The 26904-nt window shown below is 43.7% G+C and overlaps 1 protein-coding gene across 6 annotated transcripts in view; it reads right to left on the bottom strand.

The window, feature by feature from the left end:
- NLGN1 (neuroligin 1) overlaps positions 1-26904 on the bottom strand; it is a 609345-nt gene that overhangs the window by 263019 nt on the left and 319422 nt on the right. For 4 of the 6 annotated variants that reach the window (XM_033150667.1, XM_033150668.1, XM_033150670.1 and 1 more), the window contains 2 exons: positions 26461-26520; positions 11572-11724 (listed from right to left, as the gene is read on the bottom strand). In XM_033150667.1, the coding sequence (XP_033006558.1) occupies positions 11572-11724; positions 26461-26520 (213 nt within the window). The remainder of the gene's footprint in view (positions 1-11571; positions 11725-26460; positions 26521-26904) is intronic. The other 2 variants (XM_033150672.1, XM_033150673.1) reach the window with 1 other exon arrangement.

Genomic DNA, 26904 nt, shown 5'->3' with positions numbered 1-26904 from the left:
TCATGTTGTTGTTTAGTTGTGTCCAACTCTTCATGACCTCATGGACCAAAGCACCCCAGACACTCCTGTCTTCCACTGCCGCCCACAGTTTGGTCAAAGTCATGTTGTAGTTTCTATAACACTGTCCAACCATCTCGCCCTATGCCGTCCCATTCTCCTTGTGCCCTCAATCTTTCCCAGCATCAGGGTCCTTTCCAGGGAGTCTTCCCTTCTCACAAGGTGGCCAAGACATGCCTCCCCCCCCCAAAGAATCCTGTGACCTGAAGTTTGTTAAGGGTGCTGTTGACTTGTTGGGAAACCTCTTTTGCCCTTACAGAGCTATAACTCGCAGAGTGCTTTAACAATTTTTCTCTCTTTCCAGGGAATTGTAGCTCTATGAGGGGAAGAGGGGTCTCCCAGCCACTCTCAGTACCCTCAGTTCTCCCAGATTCTTTGGGGAAAGCCATGAATGCTTGAAGTGGTATGATGTGGCTTTAAATATATGCTATGGGTGTGGTTTTGGCTTGCTTATGGAAGTGAACCACTGAAATGTGTACAAGGGCAACTCTATTGCTGTTCACACTAGTGGGGAATAGGATAATCTATTTATTTGGGGGCACAGGGGGCAGGCAGGTGTGGAGGACACCGTGGTCCTGAATGGCGTAACTGTGCCCCTGAAGGACCAGGTGCACAGCCTGGGAGTCATTTTGGAGCTGTCCATGGAGGCACAGGTCAATTATGTTTCCAGGGCAGCTCCATCTGGTACACAGGCTGAGACCCTACCTGCCTGCAGACTGTCTCACCAGACAGTTTATCTCTGGTTATCTTCTGCTTGGACTACTGCAATGTGCTCTATGTGGGGCTACCTTTGAAGATGACCCAGAAACGACAAGTAATCCAGAATGTGGCAGCTAGGCTGGTGACTAGGAGTGGCCGCCGAGACCATAAAACTCCGGTCCTGAAAGACCTACATTGGCTCCTAGTACGTTTCCAAGCGCAATTCAAAGTGATGGTGCTGACCTTTAAAGCCCTGAATGACCTCAGCCCAGGATACCTGAAGGAGCATCTCCAACCCCATCGTTCAGCCCGGACACTGAGGTCCAGTGCTGAGGGCCTTCTGGTAGTTCCCTCACTGTGAGAAGTGAGGTTACAGGGAACCAGGCAGATGGCCTTCTCAGTAGTAGCGCCCGTCCTGTGGAGCACCCTCCCATCAGATGTCAAGGAAATAAACAACTATCTGATTTTTAGAAGACATCTAAAGGTAGCCCTGTTTAGGGACGTTTTTAGTGTTTGACGCTTTATTGCATTTTTAATATTTTGTTGGAAGCCGCCCAGAGTGGCTGGGGAAACCCAGCCAGATGGGTGAAGTATAAATAATAAATTGTGGCTGTGGTTGTGGTTGTGGTTGTGGTTGTGGTTGTTGTTAAAATGCACAGCATTCGTGCAAATGTCTGCAGAATGCATCTGACTTAGAGTTGCATTCAGCTAAGTCACAATCAGAGAAGACCCCTTCACATCACTGGGTATGACTAATTTACGTTCAATGATCGCAGTGGATCTACTCTGAATATGACTTAGCTGGATAGAACCCTGCCTTCTAGGCAAACCTGATTCAGATCTGGGTGTCATTCATTTGGAGGGTACAGTGGATGTAGCTGTGTCTGAACATCTGCCGCTTTGCAGGAAGCAAAATAACAATCACCTCACCACAAAAACAAAACCTTGAAATAGGTCCAGTATTTGCAATAAGAAAGAGATTTCCATGAATCGCCCTGGTAACCTCAAAGCAATTTACTGATGAGTTGGAGTAAAGGCCTCCCAAACATGATTTTCCTCTGAGTCCTATTATGGTCCTTCGAAGGGAGAAATCCATCCAAGAGTTGTAAAAAGAAAAGGGAGGGGGTGGATATAATGCAGGAAAAGAAGACTGAATATAGAACAGTCAAGGGCAATGGATATCAGTCTTCTTGGCAATGCCAAACTAGTCGGATGACAAAGCTTAACAATGAAGGATGACAAAAATCTCTCCCTCCTTTAATTACTTCCTTTCAAATAGGAAAGAGTTGAAACAACACTGCAAGCAGACAATCATTTAAATGAATATTGGCATAAGAAAGAGTACAGCAGACGCTAACGTCCTAGTGAGATTCCCTAGGTAGGCAGAAACATGTATTTTAATATATTTCTTTTAATATGGATTAGAAGAAAGTGACAATTTCTAAAAAGAAAAGAAAGCTGCCTGACAAGAACCTAGGAGTTGTTTCTAACTAAATTATTATAAAAGTAAACCCACTGAAATTAATGGATCTAAGTTAACCATTTCCATTGTCTTCAGTAGTTCTGTTCTAAGCAGGATGAACTCTGGAAAGAACCTCGCATACATCATAAGGGGAAGCGCCATAGCTTAATGGGAGAGTATCTGTTTTGCACACAGAAGGTGCCAGGTTCAATTGCCAGATAGGGCTGGGAGACCTATATATATATATATAACATAACAAGGCACACTTGTTAATTAAATCTCTGAAGGTCTGAAGAGCAAACCTGTTTGTGTTCAGCTGAACGTATGGAGCAGGGTCACGAGTTGGGCAAAGGATTCCTGCAATTCAGATGATTCTCATGGTTCCATGCATGGTTCTATGTGGAGGCTTCTACATGTGATGGAGAGACCAATGCACTTTCTACTAGATGGTTTCAGGTGCGCGCATACATACACTCCAGACCTTACACCCAAGGCATAGACATCTGGCAGTGGTGCAAGTGGTGGATGTTAGGAATCGCAATTTGGACATGGATTTACAGTCCCACTTCTTAGAATCATAGAATCATAGAGTTGGAAGAGACCACAAGGGCCATCCAGTCCAACCCCCTGCCAAGCAGGAAACACCATCAAAGCATTCCTGACAGATGGCTGTCAAGCCTCCTCTTAAAGACCTCCAAAGAAGGAGACTCCACCACACTCCTTGGCAGCAAATTCCACTGTTGGACAGCTCTTACTGTCAGGAAGTTCTTCCTAATGTTTAGGTGGAATCTTCTTTCTTGTAGTTTGAATCCATTGCCCCATGTCCGCTTCTCTGGAGCAGCAGAAAACAACCTTTCACCCTCCTCTATATGACATCCTTTGATATATTTGAACATGGCTATCATATCACCCCTTAACCTCCTCTTCTCCAGGCTAAACATACCCAGCTCCCTAAGCCGTTCCTCATAAGGCATCGTTTCCAGGCCTTTGACCATTTTGGTTGCCCTCCTCTGGACACGTTCCAGCTTGTCAGTATCCTTCTTGAACTGTGGTGCCCAGAACTGGACACAGTATTCCAGGTGAGGTCTGACCAGAGCAGAATACAGTGGTACTATTACTTCCCTTGATCTAGATGCTATACTCCTATTGATGCAGCCCAGAATTGCATTGGCTTTTTTAGCTGCTGCATCACACTGTTGACTCATGTCAAGTTTATGGTCTACCAAGACTCCTAGATCCTTTTCACGTGTACTGCTCTCAAGCCAGGTGTCACCCATCCTGTATTTGTGCCTTTCATTTTTTTTTTGCCCAAGTGTAGTACTTTACATTTATCCCTGTTAAAATTCATCTTGTTTGCTTTGGCCCAGTTCTCTAATCTGTTAAGGTCATTTTGAATTGTGATCAGGTCCTCAGGGGTATTAGCCACCCCTCCCAATTTGGTGTCATCTGCAAACTTGATCAGGATGCTCTCAAGCCCATCATCCAAGTCATTGATAAAGATGTTGAATAAGACTGGGCCCAAGACAGAACCCTGTGGCACCCCACTAGTCACTTCTCTCCAGGATGAAGAGGAGCCGTTGTTCTTTACACTTTCCCCAAGCTAAAGGAGCCTCATTTTGGAAGAGGGCTTGTATAAGTCTAACCAATAGATAGTGATATAAGAATTAGAGATCCCAGGTATATATTTTTATTATTTTAATAATTTTCAATGTTTCACTTTAATTGTATTTAACCTTTTAGAATGTATTAGGCTTGTTTTTGTTTTGTTCTGCATTTGTGAGTCTCTCCCCTCCCTCCTACGCTGCATTCCACCTCTCCTTATCTGGGAACATCGGGGCCACTCCAAGGTGATGCGGGACTAAAGATACCAGTATGGAGCCATGTATGCTTTTCTTCTCATGACCTGTAACCTTTCCTTATGTAGGTGAAGATATTTTATGATTCTTTGTTTGCTGTATTTGAACTACAATATAAGCTTTTGTTCTCAAGTGCCTCGGGCCAGACCATCTCAACTGGCACGTTGAGTTGAGTGAGCTCTGTCCTATTGCAATAACTATAATAAACACTGGGTCCCTAAATCTGGATGCTGGACTTGGAAATAGTTTCCTTGGTTCTGTGGTTTATTCAAAAGGTGGGTTGTTCCTCACCTGGGTAACGAACAAGGTGGTGTCGAGGCAAATTCTTACCACAATAAATGAGAGCAGTCTGCAGCACAGAACGTCCATATGTCATCTGACAACAAAAACCCCAGGAAAAGAATATAATGATGAGCAGAAAAAAGAGGAACAGCTTATCTGCTCAAGTATGCTGGATATCCATTTCCCTAAGTTAAACAAGGGGTATTGCTTCAGCAATGATACAGTGTGTGTGTGTGTGTGTGTGTGTGTGTGTGTGTGTTTGTTTGTTAAGTTGCTTAACAACCCTTGGGGGACAAGCGATGAATAATCTTAACAAATAATACTAATAATAAATAAGGGCATGTGAAAGGCATCGTGATCACTTCCTCACACTTGAAATTCACCACATCCTCCTGGAAACACTACAAGGCCCAAACTTCACTGCAAGGCTTCTGCTTGTTCAAAACCATGAGCTGCAGAAGCCTTTTCAGAGGGTGGGATAGACTGCAGTATTTTAGGCACAGGTTCCAGCTCTGTGTGTGTGCATGTTCGTGCCTGGGGCATGGTCACACACACCCTTTATCAATTAGAATCTTTGGGTTCTAACATAGGATCTTCAATTTTTTTTAATGTCTCTTTTGTTAAAGAGAATTTTTTAAAAAACAAAAACGAAACACCACCCACCTACCTGCCTCCTTGCCCTCTCTAAAATTTCACTCCGGTATACCAGGAGTTTGAAAGAACTTCCTAAAGGGCTTAAAGCAGCCGACCTCGAAAAATTTCCCCCGTTGCAGAGTTGCTGCCCTTTTGCAAGTCATTTCTGTTTTAAACAAAAATAAGCCATAAAATCATCTTCAGCTTGTAATGCAGAGCTTTTCTTCAGAAACCCAGGAGGTCAAGGATATCAGACTTCCCCGTGTGCGATCCATCACCAAAACAGACAGCTCACACAGGGTTTGCATTTCAATAGAACGGAGTGGTCGCAGAGGCAAAAGAGGTGCATTTTCATTTGCCTATCAGAGCGTCCCCTCTCGCAGTATCCAGTGGGAAATGAGTTGGGAGTCAGGAATAAGCTGAGAGATGGATGGAAAGCAGGCCACAAAATGAAGGTGACTGTTTTTCAATGGCATGACAGTATATGTGTAAACAGTGGGCATTTATGAGCCAGCGTTTGAGCACAGCCTCTCGTAGCAGCCAGCAGGGCGCAGTGGTGGGGAGAGCAACGTTGCTTTCTGGCTTCCCACTTCTGGTGACCAAGATGGGTAGGTCAGAGGTCAGCGCAGTGTGGGTGCAGTGGCGGGGCCAATGTGATGCTTCCACTGGGTGAGCCGATACTTTGCTATACTTCATTGTTGCCTTGCCCCTCCACCGTCATTTATCATGATGGGAAGCCAGCTAAGCAACAACAGACACACACACACCCTAGCTCTGCCATGCTGGCTGCAACTGACAGCAGCTAAAAGGCACGCACAACAAATGAATGACGCAGAGGAATATCCAGTGACCTTAAACTAGCTTCCAGTCCCACAAATGCAGTCATTTTGCAGGGCTCTACCACTGTCTTCTCCTGACACCATGCAACTGTGATATGGAGGAGGGGGAGAAGACTTCAGCGGCACAGCATCCTCTTGCACGACATCTTCTGATCCAGCTGTAAGGGAACTGCAGATACGGCACAGAATGACTTCGTTCTACTTGCAAGGAATTCGTTCTACTTGCAACTCTCACCCGGAAACCTATGTCCCCACTGTGGAAGGGCGTGTGGATCCAGAATTGGCCTCCACAGCCACTTATGGACTCATTGTTAAAACCGTGATTATGGAAGACAATCTTACTCGGCTACAAGTGATCGCCAAATAAGAAGAAGAAGACCGTTATATATGACATGGGGTTACACTGCTGTTCGCACTGCTCGCCAACCTGCCTAACACCCAAGCCTTGCCAAAATGCCCCAATCCTCATACCCCAAAGCCTCTTAGATTAGGGGAGGGATTTTCTGGCTCCAAGAGGCCGGTGTTCCTGCTCACCTGTCAAAATTTCAAAGTTGAAACAGGGAGTGCAGCCTATTTTGGCACACCTTTGTACCCACATGAACACGAACAACTCTTTGTGGCCACACAGCCCACACAGTCTTCTCTCCCTTTCTCTTTCTACTCAAGAGCATTTCTTTCCCCCCAACACCCCACATAACTTTATCTCTCTACCTAAGAGCACCCCCACAGCCTTCTCTCACTTTGTGTCTCTACACAACAGAGTCTCTTCCTCTGCAGCACGCCACAGATATTTCTCTCCTTCCCACTCTAGAGGGAGTGTAGAGGTTCAAAAAGGGGGCTCTGTTGGAGGCTGAAGGGGTGAGGTTTAAAGGATGGGAAGTTTGGGGGCGGCTGCTTGAGCAAAGTGCTGAGTTCTTTCCCCCTACCCCACTACCATGGAAGAGAGGAAGAGAGCTAGTGGAGGAGAGAAAGTTCAGCAGCACACAGGTGCGGGGAATAAGAAGGCTGCCAGTCTCTGACCACAGCAGTCTTGATTGCCCTTTGCTGCCAGAATGGATTGCTCAAGAGGAGAGCACCCCCTGCAGGCACTGAAAACTACAGCATGACGACATCTTATTAAAATATTATACAGTAAGATCAGAATTATTATTCTTTAAACAGATTATATAACTCATTGGAACGTGGGAATAGGATCCATTGATTCCAGTGGGATTTATTCTCACGTGAAGACCACACACAGCAGAAATTAGAGGGTGGGATTCGTGCACAGCACAGAACTCTGTCTTTCTACCCTCCTGCTTCCCTAGATGAGCAGCCTGCTACCTGTTTTTCAAAGCTCCCTCATTATGGTGGGTTTGAAGGGGAGAGGCAGAAAGTGCTCCTTGCTTCCTGATTCATCACTGCTGTGTTTCGTATCACAGAGTTGACAAAGGTATGGTGGTGTTTAGGGATGTCATGAGATCTCGATAGTTAAATTGTGAACTGCTCTGATTGTTTGCTCCTGGATGTGAATCGGGGCTATACTTACCCCAATCCCAAGGCTGCCTTCCTTATCACTGAAGCCCCCATTCCGCTGGCCCAGGAAACTTACCTGAGACAGTGGAAATGCAAAAGCAGTGGCAGTTGAAGTGGTAGTTGCAGAAAATATTTTAAGTTGGGCTTTTCTTTTCGTGAGACCTGTTGAATCTTCAGTGATTATTTAAAATTGGATTGCCAAAATCTGACATAGCAAAAAAAAAAAAAAAAAGGATTGCAAGTTCTCCTAGCGGTATCTATTGAGCTCATAATGAGGCAGGGCAGAAATGATAAGTGATGGCTGCTATTTCTTAAATCACCAGACTGTAGAAGTGGGGAGGGGGAGAGAAATGAGCTGTGATTTCTTTTCAAGATTGTCATGATAAGAGTTACCCAGCAAGATTAACCCTGAGCCACAGAACAAGAAATCAGAAATATTATAGGCCAGTAAATATGTTTCCTCTCACATCACAGAGACAATTTCAACTTGTTAAATGGAAAAATGATCATAGACATATCTATATATCTAGATAGAGATATAGATATACACACACCTCCTGATTAATCAGGGCACCTATCCCTATTAACACATATGTAATATTCTCATATAAATATTTTCACCTGTCCATTTTTACTTGTTTTTATAACAACATTTTACTTTTGTATGATCCTGTTTTATGTTTCTGTGCTATTTTTCCTGCACATTTGGGGATATTTAAATCACAAGTTATTTAGGAATGCTTGTAAACAAACAAATTTGCACTAACTCACTGGATCGATGCCACTGCAATGGGCCACACATTTCTGAGCATGCTCATAAGCAACTAGGTGTTTCAGAATGATTCCTACAAGGTCTCCAGACCCTCCAAGTATCCCTATTTTCCAGGGACTTCCCTGATTTAGAGAAGCCATCCCAGTTTCTGATTTGATCCTGAAATGTCCCACTTTTCCTTAGGACGTCCCTCTTTGCATTGGAGAAATGTTGGAGGGCCTGGAGCTATCCAACCCCTGAACCATCTCACGGCAATCCTGTATAGGGAAGGTTTTTTTAAAAAAAATGTTTAATGATGTTTTCATATATGATGGAAGCTGCCCAGAGAGCTGGGTCAACCCAATAAGATGTGTGGGGTATAAATAGTAAAGTTATCATTATGGAATGGGATGTCCTTATTTTCATTGAAGAAATGTTGGAAAGTATGGATCTCTGCCATCACCAACCAGCCTGCCTTGCATGTGGTCTCCAAATCTCAAGTATAAGTTAGATTCAGAAAATGGAGAAGGGAACAGTGCTGGCGTCAAGTCCATTATGGCCTGGGCCTAAAATTCAACACAGAGATATGGGTTTTAATCATAATGGTGTTAGGGAGAACTCTTGAATTCATCACTACAAATTCCCCCTTTCCAGTTTTTGACAGCAACAAATGGATACTTGATCCACTGAGCCAGAGAAAACATGTGTTGTGTTGGCTCACTGACTTTGTCACTGTCTTGTGGATTATTGATCATGGTTGTGTGTGTGTGTGTGTGTGTGTGTGTGTGTGAATGATTTATATACTGCTTCACCATCAATACATATAGGCAGTTTGCAAAATACATATGTTAAGGGGACTGTAAGTTAAGAGGCTAATGTGCATAACTAGCCATTGTGCACATTCACCCATTTTCGTGAATAATGTGCACATAATCCTTCTGTGAAAAAGAAAATTGTGCACATTTCACATACAATATGCACAGGCTTGGAAATCTGCATGTATGGACTGAATTTTGTACATTCTCTGGCCACTGTGCATAATCCCCAACTGACTTTGGATAATGTGCATATTTTGACATCATTTTTGTACATTCTCAGGTTGTATATATGTGCATTATGCACATTCTCCTGTCACCATACGTACGTAGACTGAAAAAAATGCTTTTTTCTTCTATTTCTTGTTCAGAAGTGTGCAATCTGCTCTCCTCAGGCCCAGTGTCTAATCTTACATGGTCCACAACATGCCCTCCTGCTGGATCAGCCAAGCAGTAAGAAAAAAGGAGGAAGGGAGCACCAAGTAAAATCAACTGTTTTCTGCCTTGCAACAGCCTTTACACCACTCTCAGATGTTCCCTAGTGAGCTGAGCAGCACAAGAGGATTCTCCAGGCAGTATATATACAGTGAATAGACTGTATGCTGAGACCCTTCTATTCCCTGGATCCAGCAAGTGTTAAAATATAATCCTGAGAGTTAAGTGATGTGAGTTAGAAGCAAAGCAGCAGGAGGAGAGAGAGAGAGAGAGAGAGAGAGAGAGAGAGAGAGAGAGAGAGAGAAATGTTCGGTTTCTGTTTGAATCCAAGGTTATGGCTATGGGAGAAACAAGACCCTCTTGGAGTGTTAATGCTGTGAACCCCTCCATTGTAGGCTCTGGTTGTATATATGGGTATATAAACCATATATCATAAAGACACCACAGTTCCTGCTGTGCCTCACTTCCAAAGGACACATGAATCCTGGGTAAGTGCCAGGGACCCCTGGAATATCACACCACTCACAGATTGGGGTGGCATGCAGCAATGTGTGTGCACATGCACACACACACACACACACACACACACATACAGAGGCTTCTTCCCACAACTCAAGTCTGTGATGGATGGATAGACAGATAGATAGACAGGTTAGATAGGTATTATGTAAGAAATTACAGGTATTTGATTGCCCACTCCACCTAATAGATTAAGATTGTATCAGGTGGGTGCTCTTTAAATAGAATCGCAGCACAATATACTCACACAAATCAGGAACTGGAAACATATGCTAAGCAGAAAGAGGATCTTGCATACCGACAACAAAAGTGAATTGTAAATTATTGCACAACATAGCCCTAGAGATTCCAAGTCAATATTTAATTGCTCTGAGAAAACAATGAAGACACCAGGTAGGCTATGCGAAAGTAATCTGATACAAATCATAGCAGGGTCTGGACATTGAACATTGTGTCACACACAGCTATTAGATTGCACTGTTCCCTGTGCAAGTGGAAAGGAGAGGACTGTCAGGTGAAGCAACAAAAATTATACCATGTTTCAAGGACTGGAGTTAGATTGCATTCAAAGCCAGAGATGAGCAGGAACACCAAAGCAAATCAAATTCATTTTCTTGACAGTGCATCAGTTTTTTTTAATCGCCAGGTAAAAGCAGCAGATTGATGCTCCCCACTCTCCGGGAGTTAATAACAGGGAATTAAGTGGAGCAGGCAGAAAGATGGGTTCTGAAGAAATTAACTTATGATAGAGCAAAAGGAGTCTTCTCTTAGGGCAAACCACAGTTTATAAACCTGTGAGGCAAACCACAGTTTCTAAAACACACCACCTCTTGCCCAAACTCTTCTGAGGCATTATGGGTAGATGCTCCTATTATGCTTCCATAAAAACGTAATAACACCATCAGATGCTAGAATTAAACATGCATTACGATGTGCTTCTGCAAGAAATATTCAGAAGAAAACAACCTCTCTCTTTGCCAAAATCTACAACAACTAAAAACACCCCGAAAGCTCCGGACTAAATCATAAAAGATCTTAACTCTTCTAACCTTTTGAGAAACATCAGCTAACTAAAACATGGCTTTTCATTGAAATGTATTTACCTGTGTGATATAGAACAACACTAGCAGAATACTTTCCCCCCCCTCCAAGCACAGAGCTTCAAAATACATTTTCCCCACAAGCTTATTTTATCTGGACTTTTTTTTAACAGGGCTAATACACTTTCCACTTAAAAGGCACCAGACTAAATTCAAAATATGAGAAGGTGGAAATTGGCAGTGAATAACATTTCCCAAACAATCTTACTATCCAAAACTCCGAAGGAACACAATAAACCTGTCAGCACAATATCCAGACGTTTGTCTCATCACAAACAGAAACAATTGCATCTCAGTCAGCGCTTGCCATTTGCTGTAGTTCCCTCTGCATGACTAATTACTGTAATACAGGATGAGTGCAAACGACAAAGCAGTGTATCATTCTGAACATCTGCACTCTGCTTCTGTCATCAAAGAGGGGTATAATTGCAGGTTAGGCTGCGTAATAACAAATTTGAAATCCACTGAATGCAAACCTTTCCTCTTTTTTAAAAATGAAGCCTCTCCTTTTTTTAAAGCATAAGAATCTACAAATTGTCTTTTAATCAACAGAAAGAGTATCGCACAAGGCAAGAACTACCGGTATTTAAAATCTGAATCTTTCTTACCAAGTACCCCAAGCCGGTAGTTGACGGTGATGACTATCACATTGCCATAGCTTGCCAGCACACTGCCATCATATAAATTTCCAGTGCCTTCCATGTAGGACCCTCCGTGAATATACACCATCACAGGTTTGGGCCCCCCACTATCTCGAATGTCTGGAAGAAAAATATTGAGAAGTATGTTATCCCAAGAACATTGTTATGCACATGAAAGTCCTAGTTTGTTTCTACCCCAAGCTGTTATTTATTTATTTATTTATTTATTATTTTTCGAAAAGTGTTTCCCAAGCAACATATGTGAATTATGACATCTTACACAACATCTATATCTCTAACGCCTGACAAAGGTTTGGAGATACGAATTATGGCATCGTTCCCTAGCAGCACACGCAAAACATTACATTGTCACCAAGTGTCATTGAAGAGGAATTTTGAGCACAAACACAAAATGGCGGCCACCAATGGGTCACATGAAAGTTACAAAGGCTTATGGCTCACTTCTCTCCCAGTTTGGGAGCACCTGTGATCCTTTTCAAATGAGGTTTAGCATTTCTATGGATTGTGTGGTTTTCCTTTCGTATGGCCATTAGATTAACCATGGCAGTACAATGATAATCTAAAAATTGAATGTCTACTTTTTGTTTGACTTTCTTCATTAATGTTTTGTTCTGGCTTGTTTTATTTGATGTTTTAATGTAGGTTGTAAACCGCTTTGAGATTTTTTCCCTTTAAAATTTAAAGCAATATAAAAATAAAAACAGCAGCAGCAACAACAACAACCTATCTGAGAGGCTGAAGAATCCTTGTGCTCTAAATGTCAAAACCAGGGGGCTCTGTATCAGGATATTTGGGGGTTCTGTGGTCTGATGTTTTTAGGGGGCTACTATTAGAATGCATATTGTGAAGTGTAGAAAATCTGCCTCATCCCACAAAAAACAGGCCATTTCTCTCACAGCCCCAGTGATGCCCCTTCAACTGAGGTGAAGAATATTGGTAAAGAATTGGACATAATTATGGGAGAGAGGTCTCAGCACATGAATTCTAATTATGGGGCATCTATTGTTGGAGGCAGAACAGTTCCAGCTTAGAGATATCTTCTGAGAAATGTGGCCCCTGACAGTTAAGTCCAGTTGCAAACAACTCTGGGGTTGCGGCGCTCATCTCGTTTTACAGGCCGAGGGAGCCGGTGTTTGTCCGCTCCGCAGATAGTTTTTCCGGGTGATGTGGCCAGCATGTCTGGCGCAACGGAACACCGAAACCAAAGCAGCACACAGAAACGCCATTTACCTTCCTGGTGCAGTGGTACCTATTTATCTACTTGCACTTTTGGTGTGCTTTCAAACTGCTAGGTTGGCAGGAGCTGGGACCAAGCAATGGGAGCTCACCCCATCACAGGGATTCGAACCGCTGACCTTCTGATCGGCAAGCCCTAGGCTCTGTGGTTTAGACCACAGCGCCACCTGCGTCCCTAACACCCCAGATACTGTAAAAGGGCTATCCTTGAAGACTGTCCAGACACTGCAGTTGGTATAATAATAATAATTTATTATTTATACCCCGCCCATCTGGCCGGGTCTCCCCAGCCACTCTGGGCGGCCTCCAACAATCAAAATACAATACAGAGTCACAAATTAAAAACTTCCCTAAACAGGGCTGCCTTTAGGTGTTTTCTGAATGTCAGGTAGTTGTTTATTCCCTTGACTTCTGACGGGAGGGCGTTCCACAGGGCGGGCGCCACTACCGAGAAAGCCCTCTGCCTGGTTCCCTGTAGTTTTGCTTCTCGCAGTGAGGGAACCGACAGAAGGCCCTCGGCGCTGGATCTCAGTGTCCGGGCTGAATGATGGGGGTGGAGACGCTCCTTCAGGTATACAGGACCGAGGCCGTTTAGGGCTTTAAAGGTCAACACCAACACTTTGAATTGTGCTCGGAAACGTACTGGGAGCCAATGCAGATCTCTCAGGACCGGTGTTATGTGGTCCCGGCGGCCACTCCCAGTCACCAGTCTAGCTGCCGCATTCTGGATTAATTGCAGTTTCCGGGTCACCTTCAAAGGTAGCCCCACGTAGAGCGCATTGCAGTAGTCCAAGCGGGAGATAACCAGAGCATGCACCACTCTGACAAGACAGTCTGCGGGCAGGTAGGGTCTCAGCCTGCGTACCAGATGGAGCTGGTAGACAGCCGCCCTGGACACAGAATTAACCTGCGCTTCCATGGACAGCTGTGAGTCCAAAATGACTCCCAGGCTGCGCACCTGGTCCTTCAGGGGCACAGTTACCCCATTCAGGACCAGGGAGTCCCCCACACCTGCCCGCCTCCTGTCCCCCAAAAACAGTACTTCTGTCTTGTCAGGATTCAACCTCAATCTGTTAGCCGCCATCCATCCTCCAACAGCCTCCAGGCACTCACACAGGACCTTCACCGCCTTCACTGGTTCTGATTTAAAAGAGAGGTAGAGCTGGGTGTCATCTGCATATTGATGAACACCCAACCCAAACCCCCTGATGATCTCTCCCAGCGGCTTCATATAGATATTAAAAAGCATGGGGGAGAGGACAGAACCCTGAGGCACCCCACAAGTGAGAGCCCAGGGGTCTGAACACTCATCCCCCACCACCACTTTCTGAACACGGCCCAGGAGGAAAGAGCGGAACCACTGTATAACAGTGCCCCCAGCTCCCAACCCCTCTAGCCGGTCCAGAAGGATGTTATGGTCGATGGTGTCAAAGGCCGCTGAGAGATCCAGCAGAACCAGGAAACAGCTCTCACCTTTGTCCCTAGCCCGCCGGAGATCATCAACCAGCGCGACCAAGGCAGTTTCAGTCCCATGATGAGGCCTGAATGGTACAGTGTGCCATGCTCCAACTAGTCATGTGAACCATGAGGAGAGATCATATCATTCTGGTTTCGAAGGCTCTGTCAGTATGCTACCAAGCCCAATTCAAGGTCCTGCTATTTGCATATTAAGCCCTGAACAATTTGGGGTCCAAAGAACCTGAGTGACCACCTTCCACGCTACCAGTTGACTTGGCTTTTACAATCAGCAGGTGATAACCCCCTGCTCATGGTCCTGTCCTGGGCAGAAACCAGGATGACAACAACATGACACAGGGCAGTATAACAGTTACACACATCTCTGTTTATCCAGACATTTGTTTCTTCATTCTTCTATGCCAGGAGTGTGGTCCCTTATTTAAGCATGTGGTTGCTGTGCTATATTTCATGATGACGCAGTGATCTTCCATTTTTTGTTTAATGATTTATTGTAGATGGTTGTTTTAACAATGTATTATGTGAAGCTGTCGTGTGCTCCAGAATATAAGAACAGTGGGATAGATAGGTTTTTATTTCTCTAAATTACTTATTTTTCTAATCTAAAGTTCTGCTCTCATTTCCACGTTTACAAAAAGAAAATTAAAGTCCTCATATGAATTGCTCAGCACTGTAATACAAAGTTCTCCAAATATAAACGGTTGTTTGCAGCGTTGCCTAATAGACACCTTTTTTTTTTGCAAAGCAATTATCCCTGAAATAATGCATCTGTAAGTTATTTTCACTAATATATGCATATTTGTGGACACTTTACTCCAGCACATGCATTTCTGCACATATTACTTGGCGGGAGAAGTGCATTGCAAAATTCATAGAAGTATGGATTTTGAAGGATGGTTGTGTTTTGGTTCTTGTTTTAAATCACTGATAGATTGGCCGCGAAACAAAGATAGATAATGCTCCACATTCACATTTCAAGCTCAATTTCAGAAGGGCACTTTGCTTGCCTATGGCATGTTTGCATCCAAGCCTCACAATGAGGCAGGCTGCTTGTGGATTAATTCCCATTCCTTCCAAGCACAGCTATTGGTGGCTATTTACCCAAAGCATAGTACAGTATTCTGAATTTATTTATTTTTTTGCTTCCTTCTACAGATTCAAAAGTGAAGGAAGAAATAATAAAATATTAATATGGGGATGGCTAAATGACTGTTCACAGCAGAAACTGTACGTGGCTAATTGTATGCTTGGAAATTGTTTAAGAATTCCTTTTTAATTAAAGTCACAGAGCACCAACTGTGAATAGTAATGAAATTTCGGTGGCAAAAACATGTACATATATGCACACATAAACTGGGGTAATTCAAGGAAAATTGGGACACACACACACACACACAGCCATACATTCCAATATAAAGCAAAGTTCAAGGTATAAAGGATTTTCTTTTGAATAAATTCAGCCTACATAATGCCTTTTTTATGACTTCCTTCTGAATATTATGCTCCGAAAGGTTAAGGACAGGCAGTACTGCAAACTCCTCTCAATTTATCCACATGCCACGGCAGATAAGAATAGAGATGATATAAATTTTCTCCACACTGCACTGTCAAAGATCTCAGCACTGACCTACAGGAAATCCACTTCTTTTGTGAACCAAGAGATGGTTCCCCCCCCCTCTCAGTAAGTGTGAACATTTACTCTCAGTCTTGCATTTCCCCAGAAGTTTGGCAGGAGATGTAGGCAGCTGAATTCAGATGTTACTGAGCCCTCGGGCTCATGTGGTGTTATGTCTGAATAGACTTGGCGAGTTTAATCCCTGCCTTGCCACTCCCGAAGGACTTTAGGGATGCTTTGGGGAAAAAAATCATTCCATCTTTTTTTCTGAGATTTTGAAGCTCCAAATTGTTCAGTCTTGTTTCTGAAGTGGAAAGAAAGCATTAAGAACAACCCCTTGTTCTGCCTCCACTGCTGGAGGCAATACGCCTCTGAATATCAAATGTTAGAAATCACAAACGAGGAGAGTGCTGTTGCTCTCAAGTCCTGCTTGTGGGCTACACATAGGCTGTTGGTTGGCCATCTTGGGAACAGGATGCTGCACTGGATTGGCCTTTGGCCTGATCCAGGAGGGCTCTTCTATGTTCAAGTGTTGTTGTTGTTCTTTGTTTGGGGGATAAGACCCCCTTCACATGATCGGTTTACAAACACACATTGACAAAACACCACACAAAAGCAAACTTACTGCAATTGTGCATAAGTTCACATTACGTTTGGGCTGTTTTACAGCGACGTATTGAGGCACCTGTGTACATTGGTAACCAGCTAAAGGGGAAATGCAAATTAACTGGATTAACTGATACTTCGTGCAAAGAGCATGGAATTCAGGAGGAGGAGCAGGGGTGGGTGGAAAACAGCTCATTCCAAAGGAGCTACACTGTTGCCATTGTTGAATCATGGAACATTTTCCATATAATGCTGATTATAATAATAATGAACTGGGAAAGATGTTAGCAACAGGGGAATTAGAGTGGGAAAATGCAATGGTAGAGCATTAATTTCCATTACTGAGCTGAGGTCTGGCTCTGCATCTCATGTTCAGATCCAATGCTGAAGAATGTAGCAAGGCTGCTCCAAGTGACAAAGGCCGGAAGCAGATTGAAGCCTTTTAACCCTCTGCCTCCAAGCTGCCTCCTCCAGACTTTACCCCCTTGTGAGAATTTCAGAGCCTTGAAAGAACAACCTCCTGGACTGGAGACAGGCACTTCTCCTGGGTTCCATAGCCTCCTTCCCTGGATCAGTGATGAGAAGTGGGAGATATCTGGATGTTGAGGATCAGGAGGTGACTCAAGGAGTTCAGGCTCTGACCCAACAGGCCCTGGCAGCAGAGGCAGATTTAGAAGATCATGACCAGTTTCCTCGCGCTGGGCATGGAGCCGTGGGGGCACTGCAGAGGATGCGCCAACTATGATTTAGAATGGAGCACAAGAGGTAGGGGGCACCAAATGTTGGTGTTGTACAGGGCACTGTTGGCCTTTGAGACCCCAAGGTCTGCCACTGCTGGTGATTTCTGAGGTTCTTCTGTGACAACCTTGGGCATAGTGGTCTTCTTATCTTCAGGTGTCAGCTCAGAGCCCAGAACCTGGCGCAGCTCCTTACTTGGTGCCTCTGCATCTTCAAGCTCTGTGTCTGGATCATTACTGGACTCAGAGGTCACAACACGGCCTGCTGGACAAGTTGTGTGTCCTCTTTCTAGATTACCAACACTACAGTGGTACCCTGGTTCTCAAACTCCTTGGTTCTCAAACACTGAAAACCCAGAAGTAAGTGTTCCGGTTTCTGAACGTTTTTTGGAAGCCAAACGTCCAATGCGGCTGTCAGCTATTGGTTTCGGGACGCCTGCACCAATCAGAAGTCGCACCATGGTTTTTAACATTTCAGAAGTCAAACAGACTTCCGGAACGGATTAAGTTCGAGAACCAAGGTACCACTGTATTTGGCGCTTTTGATTTTGCTATTTATTTTGCATTTTTGTTTTGGGGGCTTTTTCGGATAATTTGTTTTTGGGACTGTGTGGAACCCAGTTCAGCTACTGACTGATTGATTGTGTGACTGTGGAAATGGATAAAAGCCCCCCATCCAAACAATGGCTATCAGCAGTGTAGGTAAGAAAAAATAATAATTTTGATTTTTATCATCTACAAAAGTGTCTTATTTATTTTATAGTACAGTGCATTGATTATTGCTTTCATTTTATGGATCAATGGTCTCGTTAGATAGTAAAATTCATGTTAAATTGCTGCTTTAGGGGTTGTATTTAAAAGTCTGGTACGGATTAATCCGTTTTGCATTACTTTCTATGGGAAAGCCCGCCTTGGTTTTGGAACGCTTTGATTTTGGAACGGACTTCCGGAACGGATTAAGTTTGAGAACCAAGGTACCACTGTATATATATATTTGAATGGGGGGGGTTATGCAGGGGAACAGTTTTAGACTTTCTTTTCTTTTCTTTTTAAGGAAGCTGCTGAAGAATTTCCTAATTAAACTGAGACAACCGTTCTTGTATAACTTACCTGCTGCTGGAAATGTGGGCTAGACAATGGAAATGCTGACAGCCCCTTCATTGCTTATAATTATATGGGAGCTATTTTCACGAAAGCTTTGTCAGGATTTATTCTCCCCCATACTTTCAAGTGTTACCAATACAATTATGATAATTCGGTGGAAGCTCCGTCTTTGTCAAGTGGGGGTGAAAACACAGCTAATGGCAAAACTGAAAGCACAAATCATTTGAATTTTTAAGCCAGCAGGTTCTTCATGGACATACAATGGGGCACTAAAGCCTTTTCTGTTTGTGCGTGAATATCCTGCACAGTATAAATATGCACTTGAAGCCTGCAGCGGGGAAACTGGAAGGCTGGCCACTGCCACCAACTCCTTCTTGGACCTTATTGCCGCATCAGCATTTTCAGGTCACCCTGGGCCAACTTGGCTGATAATGTGAAGTGCCAAACTCACCCGTCATGCCAGCCATGCAGTTTGGGGTGGTCCATCTGTACATGGCCTTAGTGTGTAAAACAGTACATGCAAGGCTCAACTGCATGTGAAGGGGAAAGCTAATGTGGTACAGTTGTGGACAGGATCAAAACTGGGAAGACCTGGGATCAATTCCCTAGATGGCAGTGATATTTGCCTGGGCTGTAATCCTAAATGTACTAAGTAGGGGGGGGACCCATTGAATACAGACAGATTTAGGATTGTACTTTCCATGAACATGGACAAGAAGGGAATGCTGGATCAGAGCAAAGGCTTATCTAGTTCAGCATCACTTCAGGAAGAGGCTAGAAATGGAGGCTGACAGAATAGGGTTCTCTAAAGTTGTCAATGGCGGCAAAGAATGTTGAGCAATTTTCCCTGCCCTTGTGATTAGAGTTTCATTACTCTGTGATATATTACTGCTAATAATTCCCATGGAAAAATACTAGCGCTGCCCATGGTAAGCACTGGTAGACAAAGAAATTGATATACTGTATATTCTGGTGTATAAGACTACTTTTTAATCCAGGAAAATCTTCTCAAAAGTTGGGGGTCGTCTTATACGCCGGGTGGAGAATCTGCGGTCGAGTATATCTCAAACTCTATATTTTAACTGGAAAAGTTGGGGGTCGTCTTATACGCCCAGTCATCTTATACGCCGGAAAATATGGTAGTTACTTTTCCTGCTTTGTTGCTGTTGTTGTTGTTACAAAACTAGAGAGCTACAGATCATTAGGCTGTAATGTGCACTAGGTGCCTTTGTGGTCTTCTGAGAGAAAAAAAGAAAAAAAAGAAAAATGATCTAATTAGAGCTGGGTCAGTGGTAGAGCCCAAGCTTTCATTGCTGCATGGATTGGGACAAGTTGGATATGGGAAGTGATAGAATGGTTTTTGGTTTTGGTTTTTTTTTTAAGTGGAAGGGAACATTGAAAGGAAAACGGTTCACCTACTATTATTACAGATGTGGTTGAAGTACACTTCATAGCTAGAGAGGTGCTCCGAAATTGGCTGGAAATATGATATCTCTTGAGTGATCTACTGATATGGATTTTATTACACCATTGGATTTATGCTCCTTGAATTTGCTAAGCAGATTTATTCAGTTTCCTTCCTGTCACATTTTGTGATTTACTAGCTCGGGGTTTCATTTCTCCTTGGGACTCAGACATTTCATTTTCAATCTCTCAGGGCAGAATGAGCGTTCCCCACATAAAATGGGGTGCGCATGTTGCGGGGTCGCGACCCATTGGATCACAGTGGCAGCTCCTGGTAGTTGGTCTGGCTTCACCTTCCCAGGTTGGGATACCTGTGGACTCCATCTACTCTAGCAGCCGCCCAATCCCGGCTGGGGAGGTGTTGCCAGGGGATTGGCCAGGTAGAAGGAGGGATTATGCAGTACACACAATAGAGATTGAGTCATACCTGGGAAGCGACCGTTTGGATTCAGAGCTTCCCCACCCTCCACACCCTCAAGTAACGTTTACTTTGCAGGTTTAACCACCTTTTTTCCACAGCCACACAGGCACGCAGGCGCTGCTATGACAAGGTTGCTGTTAAAGGGCCGGAAAGGAATTTCCCTGCATTGGCAGGTTTTGCCTTTCCCGTAGCAATTCGTCACAACTTTGGCAGTTGCAGGCCTTGGGCGGAATCCTTTAGTCATTTACAGGATTGGGGGGGCGTGGGGCGGTGACCCCGCCCCCATTGCGGTGGTGATAACAGGGTTCCCGTTAAAGGGGTCTCAGGAGGCATTGACCAAACGCCCAGGGTCGTCACTGCCCTCCCCTTCCAGCGGCAGCGAACATAGGGGGTGGGCTATCTGCTTGAACATATGTTCTCCAGACTAGCCCACTTCCCAATCATGCTGGATAACCCTGAAGTTACCCAGAACCCCAGCTGGGGGCCTGGGAAGGATAAACGCCCAATGCCTGAGCCAAGGTCTTCCTACATCTGAAATATTAATAAAGTTGTGGCCAATTTAATCCCATACAATGTTGTCATGAGTCGTTATTTCCCTCAGGGGCTGCCCCGGGGTCCGGGGGGACTTCGCCTGGCCGCGCAACCAGATGTTACAAAGGGAAGAGGCCCACTAATGAAAACAGTACACTGCCTCTCTTTTCCCTCAGTAACATCTGGATGTGATATCACCATGTGTGCCACGTCCCCCAACTTTGTGAGTAGCAGTGTCACATCTAATATCTACCGTATTTTTTGCTCCATAAGACGCACTTTTTTCCTCCTGAAAAGTAAGAGGAAATGCCTGTGCGTCTTATGGAGCGAATGGTAGTCCCTGGAGCTGAATTGCCCAGGGGCCAAAAGAGGATCATGCTTTTTATTTTACAAAGAGAAAAGGGAGTGTTGAAAGGACCCCGCTCAGCAGCTGATCAGCAAGAGATCGGGAGAGAGATAAGAGTCCCGGCTCCCTTTCAGCCCCGCCCTCCTTTGTTGAATGTGCTGCAGAGGGAGGTTGTTTGTTTCCCCAGGACATGTGACTGGCTGATTAGATTATCTGTCTGGAAACTGTAGAAATAGCTCCCTTTCCTTAAGATTTTTCAGAAATGTGAGTTAAACCTCATAAAAATGGGGCTTTTCCTCTTTGCTTTTCCCCCTTTGCAAAAGGAGCTTTGCTTTTCCCCCTTTGCAAAAAAAAGCTGCAAAACCTAGCTGATCCTCGGGGAAAAAAAAACCAGGGCTTTTCCCTTTGCAAAAAAAGCTGCAAAACTTTTAGCTGATCCTAAAAAAAGCCTTTTGCCTTTGCAAAAACAGCTGCAAAACTTTTAGCTGATCCTCAAAAAAGCCAGGGCTTTTCCCTTTGCAAAAAAGCTGCAAAACTTTTAGCTGATCCTCCCAAAACCCCCCCCCCCCCACAAAAAAGGGCTTTTAGAGGAGGAAAACCAGAAAAATATTTTTTCCCCTTGTTTCCTCCTCTAAAAATGAGGTGCGCCCTATGGTCCGGTGCGTTCTATGGAGCGAAAAATACGGTAAATGCTAGCTTCACCTCTCAGTCAAAGTGACATGGCAAACCTGTGACCCTTCAGGTGTCACTAAATGGCAACATCCATCAGCCCCAGCTAGCACAGTCAATGGCCAGGGCTGATGGGAGCTGATGGGGGTCAATACTGAGGGCTACAGGTTCCCCATCCCTGTCTCAAATTGTAGGCAGGGGTGCACATGCACAAACTCCACCTCCAATTTTCCAGGGCACTCAGGCTTTTACACACCACCCCTCAAAAAATAAAATAAACTCATGGACCCCTCTCAGCATCTGATGAAAGCTATGGATCTCCTTCCCAGAAATATGCACATGAACACAAAATTTTGCACATTGAGGGGGAAATTTGTGTCTGATTCATAGACCCCCAGAAGCCCATCCATGGACCCCAGGTTAAGAACTTCTGTTTTAGACCTTCTCGCTGCAATTGGAAACCCTACTAAGACAGTGTGTGCGCCCTGTGCACAGTTTAAGGCCTTGTGTGTTCAAGCAAGTGCAGTTTACATTTTCCATTCCTTTCAGTGTGCAGTGGGGTAGGAGAGCTTGGGGGGGGGGTTCACATCCGGCAACCTATGCGCCCCTTTGGTTTCAGACAGTACATGGGTAGATGTTTTATAGTGTGCTACTAGTTTTTGTTTTTTTATCGTGTGCCATTCTTGGGCTTCTCTATTGCTCTCTCTCCTCACAACAGGTTTCTAATTTAATTTAAGAGGCTACAGGAGCCAAAAAACACACACACAAAACACACCTGAGGGATCAGGGAAGTCTACCTACCTCAGATTACCATCTTACTCAAATGGTCCTCTGTTGTGGGGGGCCTTCCCCATATGCAGCTTTTGCTCCTGAAGACTCTTTAATTTCTCCCCTGTTCAGTATTAATTGAATGGAGAGAGCTTTAAGTGGCTGCAGGGACAAAAACTGAGTGGGGAGAAACACACTCAGCTCTCATGAAGGACCCTTCAGGTAAACTGATACATCTTGGTGGAAAGGCTTTCAGAGCAGCCTCAATTTTTATTTTTATTTTTGTCCCTGAAGAACTGCCAAGTCATCCATTACAGTTTGAGAGAGATGCATTTTGGCAACTGGAAGCCACACATGGTGTCAGAGCTGTCAGTGTGCTCCGCCTTTGGCTGCCAAAGACCCACAATCCCTGGCTTACAGAAGCTTTTTCTTGGCCATGAAATCTCTGTTTCTCTTGCTGCTCCAAAGCCTTTCTCAGGCGCAGAAGTCATGCCTCCTTCTCTAGCTCAGACTGAAATCCAAGTCCTGGAATTATCTTGGAGCGTTGATGCAAGGTTCACAATCCTTTGAACTTAAGACTCCAGACAGAGCCCTTGAAAACTTCACTAGGGTACCTAGTTTTAATGGGGAGGGTGGTTTTCTATCGCGAGCGGAGAAGATGCAACTTAACTCATTTCATAGAAGCTTCTGAACTGCGCTCTGATTCTTACTATTCTGTCACTGCCTGCCGAAGCTGGATTTGAGCTGATAGGCTTGAATGTTCAGCTCTTTCAACGAATGAAAGGTACTGATTAACTCAACAGATTTTTAGCTATTAGAGCCTGCCCTTGCAATTATGTGGCAAATTAGGAAAGCTACAAAAGGTCCGCTGTGTAAATAGCTGGGGTTTGAAACTATTCCTCAAAATTATCCGTGAGTAACACAGGCTTTTCCACTTGCTAATTGAATAAAAACTGTGCTTATAAACCTCTAAGTGTTCCGTTGCACGGTATGCTTTTATTAATTTCTGGTTATGGCAGGGGACCACTATATTTATGAAAGAACTGCCATCTCTACTTAGAATGTTAACAGGGTTGCAAAGACACCCAGACAACATGTATCAGAATATGTGTGTTGGGGAGTAGAGGGAGGGTGTTCATGAATTGAAAGCAGTGGACAATTTGATGAAGCAATCCAAAAGCGATGTCTTTTCCACATGCAAATGTGCCTGTTTTACACCTCATACTAGAGCAGGCCACAAATAATCAATACTGATGTATAGTGACCAGAAATTGGATAGACCTACGTATTGCATTTGTGAAGGACAACAAAAACAGGATGGCTTTGAAGTACATGACAGACTCAGTACATGGTACTGGCTTCGTGAACCATGGTGAGATACTATTTGTGCAAGGCTGCACACTACAGCATTGCACAAGAAAATCCAAACAAAAACAAAACAAAACCCAAATCCTTACTCCGCTTCAGCAACCTTTTGTGCAAAGGAAAGGAAGAGAGCTGCTAGGCAGCCCATCTATAAAGCACTGAACAAACTCTATTTTCATGCTCCTTGGGATTTTTTTTGGATGCAATCCAACAATGCACAATGTGTGTGTTTGAGGGCAGCTTGCAAAGCGAAGGAATGTGGGGCTAGATGTTATTTGGAATGGGTGGGCAGTTATAGGGATTATGAGGCACAATAGTTTATAATCCCCATTGACATTTTAAAGAGCTGTGTACAAAGTGGGGGAGCGGAATGGATAAAAATGCAATTCTTTGCAATGTCAGAATGGTTAGTCATGCATCGGGGCGGGGGGGGGGGGAGCCAACCAGTGAATGGGAATAAAGTAGCATTGGCAGTGGCGGCCATTTCTGAGTAGGCCACATTTTTGCCCATTTTCTCCTTGCTTGCCTATGTTCTTCTTGGGACTGATCCAAGCATGTGGAAATCCAAGCATCCTCTCCATCTCTGGTATTTGTTTTCCCTTCTCCCCTTTACGCCACCCTGGAAATATTCAATGCATGAGTAGCTGTGCTTTAGCAGACGCTTATCTGTAGTGTTTGACATCTGAATCACAGGGCCACCAGGAAGCACTTCAAGGAGGGATGTGCCTTGATTTGGGGCTCCTTGCACAGATTCAACTTTGCTTGAATCAAATAACCTCCTTCCACATTAAACCTTAGGCAGTGTACCAACAGGACTGTCCCATCTCAGAAACTGCACATTTGTATCTTAAAGATGTACGCAAGATGAAAAATAATGTTAGATCTGTGTCTGCGTGGAAGGCAAGGTGATTAGGACAAGAACAGTCCAAAACGATACACACCCCTAAGCATGGGAAAATGAACTCTAGCAAAGTAACCTCTACCACTGACCTCAATTTACAGTTCTCTTAATTCTTGTTTTAAGGAAGAAATAAGTGAAAGGATTGCTATTCAACCATGAACACATTAAAGTAAACAGGAGTTATATAAAATGACCCCCAAGGCTGGGAAGCCCTGTTTTGGGGCAAGCTAAGTTTAAATAAATAACTGTACTAACAGGGCACTGTTGCTATTTTATGGGAAATGAGCTGTTTAGGGATTTCTGGACAATGGGAGAAACCCAAGGACTGCTTTCACTGGACATCAACATTTCCCCACACATAAACTGAAACACGAACAATGGGCATGACTCAGTAGCACCAAGTCCACAACCTTGGGCCCTGGAGAAGAGATGGACAGCAGGCCTGCTTGGAATACTTTGAAATTAAATTAGAAGAATTTGAATAAGAAATAATTCTCAGTAGGGTTTTGCATCAAGTGGAAGACTCAGGACCGTCAAAAGAACAGAGTTCTTTGCACAACAGGGAGTTCAACTGAGAAGTTCGCTTCCACTGGCTGTAGTGATGGTTACCCAACCTGGATCGCCTTAAAAGAGGATTGGACAATTTAATGGACATTAATGTTATCAGTGGCCATTTCTACCACTGCTGTCAAAAGCTGGGAATCATAGGTGCGGAAAGTGCTTTGGTGCTCAGGATCTGATTTTGGGCTTCCTGTAGGCATCTGGTTGGAAGGGCTGGAATTAGATGGGCCTTTGGAGTGATCCAGCAAGGCTCTGCCTGTGAAAGGTGTGATACTTTTTTTAAAAATGTATTTTATGAAATCTTTCTAACAAACAAAGATAAATTCATGTGTGTGTCTCTAGAATTCCGTGTTAAGGCTGTCAATTCAGAATAGACTGGGAACTGGGTCTTAAGAGTTTTCTCTCTTGTTGTCATGCCTACTAAGGTTAAGCAGAGTTTGTGATATCATTTTGGTGGCCTGAAGCAGAAGTCAAAGAGTTGCAGTCACAAAAATCCAGTTGCTTGGGAAACACTTTTATCACAGCGTTTATCATTCCTTCCCCAACAAACACAACATTTCCATATTTATTTAAAAAATGGCATTAAGTGGGTGACAGAAAAGAAAGAAAAACACAGAGTCTTTTGTATTTGGTGAAATATACAGAAACAGAGGTTAGAAAACATGCAAGAAGGTGTAAGAGAGAGAGAGAGAGACTCTTTCCAAAGCGTGTTAGTTATCATGGACAAAATTCAGTCAAAAGTGGGATGCAACATAGCAGGAGTCTGTTCCGGGGAAACAAAAGTAAAATGGCCTCCGGGTTGGTTTGTTTTTAAAACACTGTTATCTTAAGAACTTAACAACATTCTTTCTTGTAAGAAAAAATAAAATATGTAACAACAAGCAAGAAGACAAAACACATCAAAAATGGGAATTAAAAAAAAACAAATCTTCAAAAGAAGACAAGAAGTAAAAAAAAAAAAAGAGGGGAGAAAAAAGATTTTTCAAGGGGGGGGGTCCTTGTCATGCAAATCAGTTTGGCAGGGGGAAAAAATACCTTCATCCTCTGCACCTTCATTATCACCTAAATCATCTGTCTGTTTCTTTGTTAGGGGACCTAGGATTGAGAACGGAGAAAATGGAGGAAAAAGACAATTCAAGAATATACAAGACTGAGGGGAAAAAGTAGTCAATATTAAACTTCCAAGGACGTTTCAAGAAAAACCACTCGTGGGGACAGGAGTACTCTCAAAAAAAGGATTTTTCAGCAAAATGTTCCCTATATATATATATATATTCCATACAAACATCTAATGTAAAAAACCAAATATGCACACCATAAATTATATTAAAAATTAATGAACCAACATCCAATATTTCTTTTTGGAACGAAACCCAAAACATACCCACCATATCTAATAACATTGAGGAAGCAATTTAATCTATTTAATCTTTTAGTTCGTTTTTCTAAAAATTTAAACCATTAAAAAAAATATTGTTC

Source organism: Lacerta agilis, chromosome 5, assembly GCF_009819535.1.
Source record: "Lacerta agilis isolate rLacAgi1 chromosome 5, rLacAgi1.pri, whole genome shotgun sequence".
In the NCBI taxonomy this organism is placed as follows: domain Eukaryota; kingdom Metazoa; phylum Chordata; class Lepidosauria; order Squamata; family Lacertidae; genus Lacerta; species Lacerta agilis.
Note: the sequence above shows the minus strand (reverse complement) of the source record. Positions and strands in the feature narration are given on the sequence as shown.